Source organism: Musa acuminata, chromosome BXJ1-10, assembly GCF_036884655.1.
Source record: "Musa acuminata AAA Group cultivar baxijiao chromosome BXJ1-10, Cavendish_Baxijiao_AAA, whole genome shotgun sequence".
NCBI classification, from domain to species: Eukaryota; Viridiplantae; Streptophyta; class Magnoliopsida; order Zingiberales; family Musaceae; genus Musa; species Musa acuminata.
The window spans coordinates 18,432,474-18,442,500 of record NC_088336.1 but is presented as its reverse complement, the minus strand read 5'-3'; the positions used below and the strand labels follow the sequence as shown (position 1 = coordinate 18,442,500).

At 37.9% G+C, this 10,027-nt stretch overlaps 1 protein-coding gene and 1 long non-coding RNA gene across 6 annotated transcripts in view; one reads left to right on the top strand and one right to left on the bottom strand.

The window, feature by feature from the left end:
- LOC104000099 (uncharacterized) overlaps window positions 1-393 on the bottom strand; it is a 2,905-nt gene extending 2,512 nt beyond the window's left edge. The window contains exons 1-2 of one of the 4 annotated variants that reach the window (XR_010480341.1): window positions 326-393; window positions 1-236 (exon numbers count right to left, since the gene is read on the bottom strand). The exon at window positions 1-236 is cut by the window's left edge and continues 449 nt beyond it. This is a non-coding gene — a long non-coding RNA (uncharacterized LOC104000099). The other 3 variants (XR_672832.3, XR_001976019.2, XR_001976018.2) reach the window with 3 other exon arrangements.
- Window positions 394-1,315: 922 nt separating this feature from the next.
- LOC104000098 (zinc finger CCCH domain-containing protein ZFN-like) lies at window positions 1,316-9,810 on the top strand. 2 transcript variants are annotated; one of them, XM_009422044.3, is made up of 7 exons: window positions 1,316-1,675; window positions 2,272-2,429; window positions 3,830-3,892; window positions 6,883-7,002; window positions 7,120-7,407; window positions 8,079-8,405; window positions 9,344-9,810. In XM_009422044.3, exons 1-7 carry the CDS (start codon window positions 1,555-1,557, stop codon window positions 9,554-9,556), a joined length of 1,290 nt encoding a protein of 429 aa, XP_009420319.2. In that variant the 5' UTR covers window positions 1,316-1,554; the 3' UTR covers window positions 9,557-9,810. The 2 variants fall into 2 exon arrangements, with proteins under 2 accessions (XP_009420319.2, XP_009420318.2); XM_009422043.3 differs by having other exon boundaries at window positions 1,350-1,681.
- The last annotated feature ends 217 nt before the right edge of the window (window positions 9,811-10,027 follow it).

Below are 10,027 nucleotides of genomic sequence, written 5' to 3'. Positions count from 1 at the left end.
GGTAGGCAAAGTCAATGGCTGCTCTATTACCAGTAATCTCCACGGGAGCCCTTCCCACCTATGCACATCTACAATAATTACTTCCCTACATGCAGCTTCATGGCAGCTTCAATCCAAAGGGAGCACTGGTGATCCCATAAGCAACACAAGCTTCTCACTGAAAGGATTCTGTTTGTTCTCCTTTCACGTCACGAAGTACCAAATGCGCTCGACTGGGATACACCGTTTCCTTCGGTCTTCCGATCAAACTCCGATCTTTATTGAGAAACTCAATACAAAACATAATATTGAAGCAGCAAATCATCGAACGGGAGAGATTAGTTACCGGTTACGGCCACAAGAGGAGGAGGACTCCGGGGCGGGCGCGCCAAAGGGAGGAGCTACCATGGCGGTGTTCTTCGTGTACGGCGGCATTAGGGCTTTATGCCGTTGTCGGTCTGATTCGACCGGGCCATACTGGACTGGACCGGTCTGGGCCCGACCCAACAATTGAAGAGCTTTATTTTTTTTTTTATTATTATTATTTCCCCTTTTTTATATATGATTTACATTAAATCATTTTTTAAAAATCGCTGTAAATATTTTTGTCAAAATTATATTTATTAAGTATGTATTACATTAAAGTACAAATAATATGTTATGTTTCATTAGATATATTACTTTTAATATATTACAAAAAAGTAGGTTCTCCCTAAAGAGAATGAACACTTGAGTGGACCATAGGCCTAAAAAATCTTTGTTTTTATTCATGATAAAAAAAACAAAAGTAGTATATAATTTTCTTTTATTTTTTATTTTTAATTTGTATTGAAAGATTTACCTAAAAAGTCAAGTATCCTTTTGTCTTTTTATTGTACAAAATATAATTTTAATACAAACTTGATGTCAAATATCCTTTAAAATCATACAACAATAACAATATTTAATCTATTATATAAAATTAAATGACAGAAGTAACCCAAATATTCCCTTTTATATTCGAATTTGACATATATATATATATATATATATATATATATATATATATATATATATATATATATATACATACTTGTAATTAATTTTAGTACAAAATTTGCATTAACTTCCTTTAAACATTCTATAATAATAATAATAATAATAATAACAACAATAATAATAATAATAATAATAATAATAATAATAATAATAATAATAATAATAATAATAATAATAATAATAATAATAATAATAATAATAAAGGGGAAAATACGGGATATAGAAGGTTTGCAAGGACAGAAGCGTAAAAAGGGGCAATTAAATAATATTCCGCGGCTTTTGATCGCGCGGCTGGAGGAAGCCGCAAACGACTGGCTGTCGGAGCGGATGGCTGTTGTTGTTGGTGTTGGTTTTTATTCCCCTCCTCACGCTTTGTGGAGGACGGAGTCTCTCCTCTCCCTCCCACTCCCCCTCCCCCTCCCCACCCTTCCCCTTCCCTCGCCATCTCCCCTTCTCCGCATCGTCTGAGATCGCAGCCGCAATGGGAGCCCCGTCCCCGACGCTCCCGATCCGCCCCTGATTGATGGCCGCCCGGCCATGGACTACGACGCTGCCACCGCCGCCGGGGTCCACATGCGCGGGGTCGCCAGAGCGGGACCCTCCGCGCCCGTGACGGAGGCCGCCTCGTCCCTGCCGCTCCGGCCCACCATCGATGGAGGTCAGGGTGGGTTAGGGCTAGGGTTTGCTGTGCCGGTCGCGGCTTCTCGGGTTCCCCTCTCTTTTGATTCGTCACGATGATTGGTTCTTGGTGTGGGAGGGTCTCGGGCCCTGCGATCGGAGGGTCTGGGTGTGGGGTTGGCGATCCGAGCTTGCCGAATCGAGCTCGGGGACTGGCGGCTTGTCTTTGTAGGAAGCCGCAATGCTCGTTGTCTTGGTTGTGCTGTTTTGTTCCGTTGTTGGCCGTTGTTGCCGTGCTAATTCTTGCATTCTTTTCTGATCTTTCTTTTGGTGTCCATGTTTGGTGTTCTCGAGGTTGGCTGTGGAGGCAGAATGGTGTTCTGTGTGTGGCATTTCAAGTCCTTTTTATCGCCTTCCTATTATCCTTCATGAGCTTTGATGATTTATGATTTATTTTTGTGAAGAAAATTCTTGCATCGCACATTACAATTGCGTTTTAGCAATTTGTATACCAACACGTCGTTATCTATATTCCGAGCCTTAGTGAACCATTTGTTTTTGCTTCTTTATGGGCTGTAGTTGCCATGATATCCGTTCTAGGCGTCTTCTAATCCTCAGCTTTTGTTGCAAGTGCAGAGACAATGTGGCAGATGAGCTTGAGAGAGATTGAATCCATGGAATCTGGACCATATCCAGAGCGTCCGGGAGAGCCAGACTGTACTTATTACCTCAGGACTGGCCTCTGCAGATTTGGGATGACTTGTAGATACAATCATCCTCCAAATAGGCAGATGGTAAACCTGACTTATCTGACTGTTTCTTATGCACCTCGAGGAACTTTTTCTTCTTGAACACAAATGACATTATGGTGGTTGTAGCCAGTTTTGTCTGTATCCAAGTATGAAGAGTGAGATGGTTCAAAGTTATTTTAGTGTGAAAGTCATTACTCGTTATTTTAAGCTATATGATTCTAGGCACTGCTCCGCTTTTACTTTTGACATTCCTGCAAACAAACTCTTCTTCACTTGCTCTGTATGTATATATAAGGCCATTTTTTATAAGATGCTGATGCTGTAGTTTATTTTGTACTTTAACAGTGGGTCTATTCATTCATTATGAAATAGATATAGAAGCTTGCGCCATAGATACTTTAATGGACTGGCAATCAGGTCCACTTGTTGTAACACTTTTTGCATCAACATAGCACTCCACACCTGTTCTCAAGTTTGTGTTTGTTCGTTAATATCATGATTTTTAAGCAAAAAATGCAAAAGACCTCCCCATCGTTCAATTTTAACCTTCATCATGGGACATGGTTTGACTGTTCATGTCTTAGAGAATTAATAAGCATCGGTTTAGACAGTCCATATCGTAATTGTGCTGATCACGCAAAATTTTAAACTATGTTTGGTTGAATTTATTCTTTAGAGCCATTTCTATGTAGGTGATGTCTATGATGTCATAATTGGTGCTGATGTCTATGATGTGGACCACCCCCACATCTAGGTGAATGAAAGATTGGACGGCGTCAAAGAATCATTGTGAGATGTTGTCAGCGTTCGTGTTCAGCTTTTTAGTTATGCCAGTTTTTCTAGTACTTTATTGAATTAATAATGTGATATATGATGTTTATTTGAATCACCACAAATTTGGATAATTGATTTTGGAATGATATATGTAAAGTTTTTCGGAAACTTAATGGTGGCAATAGGTTTGGATGTAAAGGTCTGCAAGATGCATGTTTAGTAGGACTGGAACAAGGCTGTCTTGGTGGACAACAAAATGCTTTTCATTTAAGTACAATGATGTCTGATTTTAAGAGGGAACATGGTGATATTGTTTTAATATCTTGTTTGACTTTGCAACAAAGAGTCAATTAACTGAAAAAAAGGAGAAGAGTATTGGACTCAATGTTAAAAAGAAATGTTCTTTTTCTTTTTCTCGAACTTATTAACCACTTTGTCAGTAGCTCAGATCAGTCTCAGTAAGTACATGGATGGATATTTAGTGTTGATGATGGTTGTTTCTCATTTTTGCTCTGCATTTTTGTCAACATCTACTATATATATTCCTTTGGTTTCTTCCTTTTGGTTTTGTGTTTGGAATATGACCTTACTTTGCACATGATTTGGATGTAGTCATGGTTTGAGTTCATCAAAACCGATAGTCCTTATTAGATCCTGTTAATTGTCAGGCTATTGCTGCAGCAAGAATCAAGGGTGGATTTCCTGAAAGAGTTGGGCAACCTGAATGTCAGGTAACAGAAAATAATGCTGGAAAGTTCGGTATAATGAAGATAGAATAATTGGGATATGACTTCTTGTTGTTCTTGTCTTTGTTGCTGACTTGCTGTTGGGACATCATGTGTTTCTTATGTTGATTATTTTGAGTCACTTTTTTTTTTGCTTTTGTACCAATGAAAGAAAAGCAAAGCACCAATAACATAAAGAACTTAGTGCAATGTAAGCATCAATGACTTCTTGTTGTTCTTGTCTTGTTGTTGGGACATCATGTGTTTCTTATGTTGATTATTTTGAGTCACTTTTTTTTTTGCTTTTGTACCAATGAAAGAAAAGCAAAGCACCAATAACATAAAGAATTTAGTGCAATGCTACTTTCTTTTTGTATATGAAAGTGTGTTAGAAATCAATCAATTGACGTGCAACCTCTGTTTCAGAACTTCTCAGACTTTGTAAGGGTTTATTTAGTCAACTAGGGTTATATTTGAATCGACATTGTAGATTTTACTTTTTTGTAGTTTCTGTTATTACTTATTAGTGGATAGAATGATTAAAGCATTCACTGGTCCAAGTTCCTTCCTGATGATAATCGTTGAGAGTGAGTTAGATGTAGGATAGGTTGATTTTACAACTGTTTTTAACTCTGGTTTCCCTTCATAAATTGGTTTTAGGATATGGCAGCTGTGATATGTTTGAAGCAAAACCAAGTTTTTAGTTTCTTCAGCATGGGTAATGCCATCTAGCTGCCAGGATGGTAAATATTCAGCATCTTGTGCTGAAGCACAAACTTAAAAGTTAAAACAACAGAAAAAATGTGAAAAAATGAATTTCGTAAAAGATTTTATTAATCTTTTTGGGTTGTGAATGGATATTTAAAACTTAGTCTGAACCATGCTTGATTAAGATAGAAGAAGGGAGAAAACAAAGGAGTATTATCCATAGAGAACAAGAGAATGTAAATACTTACCTGTTACTGTGCTGATTCTCTCTTTGGCATCGCCACCTTGCTGATCATTCTCCAACTGCCTAACCTTCTAGTGCTGAGAATATGGGAGTCACTGGAGTATCTGAGGGGCTACTTTTAGTTGCTATGGCTTGTAAAAGAGTTAGCTTCCTTTCTTTCGTATCCTGTCTATAAAAATAGCTTAACAATACCATGAAAGGAGGGATGAATAACAAAAAGTATGTGTGCTACTGCCTATATCTAAACCATGGTATGCAATTTCGAATAGTACCGCCTGGTACTGGCGGTACGTATCGATCCGACAGCATATCGGTATGCGGACCGCTCGCTATCGAACGGAACGTACTACAGTAAGAGAAAAATATTTAAAACCACTCGGTATGCCCTGGTGTACTGAGCGGTACACGGTATCATACCGTACCGAGGCAACCTCGAAATACCGATACGGTACGGTATTGCATACCTTAATCTAAACACAATGCTGCCAAAACTGCATGTATTCACACCAGATTTCTTACAAGTACATAATGTGCAACCCAATATAGGCTGGCACGTCCTAGAACATTAGACCAAATTCTGTTTGACCTTGTCAAATTTGAAATTGGAAACAATGCAACATCAAGTGTGGATTTACCTTTAAAATCTGGTAATGTTCTATGATATTTTGAATTATTGATAGTTTATACATAGAACTTCTTTACGGGTAGAATCTCACACATGTAGCTACTCTCTTAAGACAACAGAATTTTTAACCTGTTCGGATCTTGCCATATAGTCTGGAGGCAACCAGTTTGCAACACATTTCCGGAGACAACCAGGTAGCAAGGCAGTTAGTGTCAAAACATACGTAAGTAGCTTCTTGGTTTCTGACTATAGAAATTGCAACCTAGAAAATTGCTTTATGTAAAGGTAATGCATGGAGACAATATGAAGTATGTCTAGAACTAAAAGATTGAATTTTTCCTTAAAACCTAATTTCTGCATGTTCTCCTAGTGTTGTGCTTTTGCTTTTCTATGATTTGTTTCATCCTTTATCCTATCACAAGATGTAAACATCCCTCACCATGCGAGAGGGATCATCAATTGTTAATACCTCTCTCTCTCTCTCTCTCCATATATATATATATATATATATATATATATATATATATGTATGTATGTATGTATGTTTGTATGTATGTATGTATGTTGGTGGCTGTGTTATGTTATATTTATAAATTAAGGACAATGAGTACAAGTAAAGGCACATGTTGTAGTTTCATGCCTGGTTGCTAGGTTTAGGTAAAGGTGTTGTACCCCTTAAGGAGCTCCCTAGGAAACATGACAGAGATGCCTCCTTTAGGTTTTACTGTGAATTATAAGCTCTAAAATCAATGGACATATGTAGTATTGAACCTAAAATGTAGTACCGGAAGCTTTTATTTATTTATTTATTTTTTGCATTTTTGTTTTCTTTTTGGTTGCATATACTTCATCGTTGCTTAATTTCTCAAATCTTCATTTGAAGCTCCAGAAAATTTCTTATCATCTTCTGGTTTCAGTTCTAGTCTTTATCCAGGATTTCATACTTTATACATTTGAAATCTTCTTTAAGGAGTCCACACCAAGTTCCAATGGCAGATTAAATAGTATTCGGTACATGCATTCGCAATCTGCAATATTTTGCTTTTTTAAGTGTGGGCTTTGGTGTTACAATTGGATTGCTCCTTCATGTTTTAGCTGCCCATGATTTGAGTAATGGAAACAACCTGCTTGCAAGGGTATGGTTATTACATTGCCTCTCCCCGGATCTTGCATTGGCTGAGGCCTTGTGTAATGAAGGAAGCTACCCTTTCTGACAGAATGCTTTCCTGAAATTGACATGCATGAAACATTGTGTTCATGTGATTTAACTCGATTATTGCACTTGGAAGTTGGAATCTGTGTGAAATTTGTACTGCTCAGTGTTCGTTAGTCTGTCTGACTTTGGTTAATTAAAACTGGAACTTTTTTTTAATGCTTGTGTAATCTCTTTTGACAGTACTTCTCTTATCCTTTTTTCAGTACTATCTGAGGACCGGTACATGCAAATTTGGTGCTACATGCAAATTTCATCATCCTAGAGATAAGGCAGGAATTGCTGGGAGAGTTCAATTAAATGCTTTAGGTTATCCAATTCGTCCGGTTTGTAACTTCTACTTGTTGATATCTAAATGTCATATTTTTGGAAATTCTTACTAATGAATATACAACTGTTTTGTGCTATGTTTTCATGATAAGATAATACTCATTTTGTTGTAGAATGAGACAGAATGTGCATATTATATGAGAAATGGAGTATGCAAATTCGGGAGCACTTGCAAATTTCACCATCCACAGCCTTCTAATACAATGGCTAATGTACGTGGTTCGACCATGTATCCTGGTGTACATTCTCCTACTTCCAGTCAGCAGTCTTATCATGGGGGTTTGACACCCTTGTCAAGACCTTCTTTTATTCCTAGCCCTCGATGGCAAGGTCTTTCAAGCTATGCCCAAGTGATTGTTCCTCAGGGTTTGGTTCAAGTTCCTAGCTGGAACACATATTCGGTAAATCCATTCTGGTTTAGGCCCTACTGGCATTCTATAATATGCATGACATAGATGAACATGATTTTTTTGCTTTTCAACGTCACTTGGTAAAAAATTCTCTTTTTCTTCATGTCATGTAAGTCAAATACGCGAAGTATATTACCTGATAAAGAAGTTTCAAGAAGCAAATTGTTATTCAGGAGATAAAAATAGGGCTGCACACAAGTAATGCGGCCATGTCTTTTGCATCATCTCTATTTTCTTTTGTTGTATCTCTTATGAGGCATTTCTATTGCATTTAGGAGATTGCTTCCATGCTTGTCTAATTGTGTTGTTTGTACTAAAGGCTATCATCTCCCAAATGTGCCTATCTCATACACATTATCAAGAGTATATTTTACATGTTTGCATAGGCCAAATGGCAATTGACGAGGAAGAGGTTCCAGTATGCTGCAAAATTTTCTTTTTCCACAGCCATGTTTCCATGAATTTATGGTGATGTTCTTTTTATTATCTATGCTGTTAGTAGTTGCAGTTCTATGTGCTATTGCCTTAGGCATTAGACCAAGTGAAAGGTTTTGTACTCGATTTTTTTCTATTCCCCCCTAAATATATAAGTAGCCATATCTGATATTCTGTTAATATTTGTTTATGTGTTGTAACTGGTATCATGCTGTATGTCTCTCTAGGGTCAACTGGGGTCTGTTTCGTCTTCAGAGAGTCAGCTGCACCTGCCACGAACTACTCAGTTTTATGGAACATCACGACAGAATGAAACAATCACCGGAGTTCAAGGGACGATACCCTCATATCGATCCAGTGCTATTCCTCTGGGCCAGTATGTATTGGCAAGGGAGAATGTTTTCCCTGAGAGACCTGATCAACCTGAATGTCAATTTTATATGAAGACTGGAGATTGTAAATTTGGTGCAGCCTGCAAGTTTCATCATCCTAGGGAGAGATTACTTCCTCCCCCTAACTGTTTGCTGAGTCCATTAGGCCTTCCTTTACGCCCTGTAAGTTTGTGTCAACCTCGTTATTTCCTTTATTCTTTGATGTGGGATTAAGCATATTGTAGGCTTTCCATAATTAAAGTGAAATCTGCCATGGCTGTTCCAGACATTTTTCCCTTCCATCGTTGTATTCTTTTTTTTTTTTTGCCAGTCAGATTAGCATTTCAGCAAGGTTTAAGTTCCAGCTTTCCTTTTTCATATATTATACTCATCTCCAAATTCTATTCATGTGTGATTAAGCATGTCCAAATTAAGTTCCAGATTCAATATTGTGAACTCTCTTCCTGTTGAGCAGTGTAACTGAGAAACATGTTTCCTTTTAGTTCACTCCAATGCTTGATTCATAAATGGGACAAACAAAATACTGCTACATAGTATATTAAATTATTAAAGATTTTGAATTTGCTTGATTATTTAATGTTCGATAATTACGTTCTGCAATTCATTAACTCCTAGAGAAGCTGAAACTCAGGGAAGATTACAGTGGAAAAGGCAGCTGCTGAGATGTACAATCTGTATTTAAGTTCGATGAATGTTGAGGAAGGATTAGAAAATATGCCATGAAACTAGAGTATTGCCCCCAACTGAGATGGTCGGCCTTCAAGGATTTGCTAATCTGAAACCACAACTCGAGCAGGTCTCAGCTATGAATAGGATTGCCTTCGTTGTGTCTTTGGACGGCGGAGTCATCTGTATCTTGTCTCCAGTGTTTTCTTGGTGGAAGTCCAAGGAGCAAGTTTTATTGGTCTGACCTTTTGGCCGAGGATATAGCTGCAGCGGTCTATTCTATTTGGTGGAACAATAGGATCAAACTATACTGTTGAGAACTTTAGGAGGACTATACACTAATTTGACTGAGACAACTGATTTACTGCTCGATGCTGTTCTGTATTTTATTGATAATGGTTGTGAATTAATATTTGGTTGTGTTTCTCTGACAGGGAGAACCCTTGTGCATTTTTTATTCTCGATATGGTATATGCAAATTTGGCCCACATTGCAAATTCGACCATCCTATGGCAACACCCATCGGCGTATATGCTTACAGTCTTCCAACATCCTCTTCAGCTGATGCATTGGTTTCAAGAAATTTACTTGTGTCCTCTTCTTCGGGGCCTCCATCATTGGAAGCTGCAACTGGGAAGTCTAGATAGATGACTTTGAAACTGTTCAGCAAGCATCAGAAAAATTTCTTCTCCTTTCTCATAACCTTATTAAGGCAAATCTCTGTAAATTGAGTTCCCACATCCCTGTGCTGGTGATGTACATACAGTTCGTCACGAAGAACTGAGACTGCTCATCTGAAGATGCACTTACCAATGGTGCCCTATTCTTGTTGTTGTATCATGATGCTGTTTCACTTTGCGATTTAAAAAAAAAAAGGAGAGAAAAAAGGATTCTTTGTTTATTTCGGAAATGGGTGATGCCTTTGTAGGTAATTCTTCTTCTTAGAAGGGCCAGTTGTGTGTGTGCATTCTATTCTTTTGGCATTGCAGCCATTGCAATGCTTCATTGTATTTTCACCAGAGTTCTGACCTTGTGAACATGCAGGATTTTATCTTCCGTGTTACAGATCTACTTGCTCATCGTCATAGCCGCTACATCTTGATTGTACATGGTGGCAG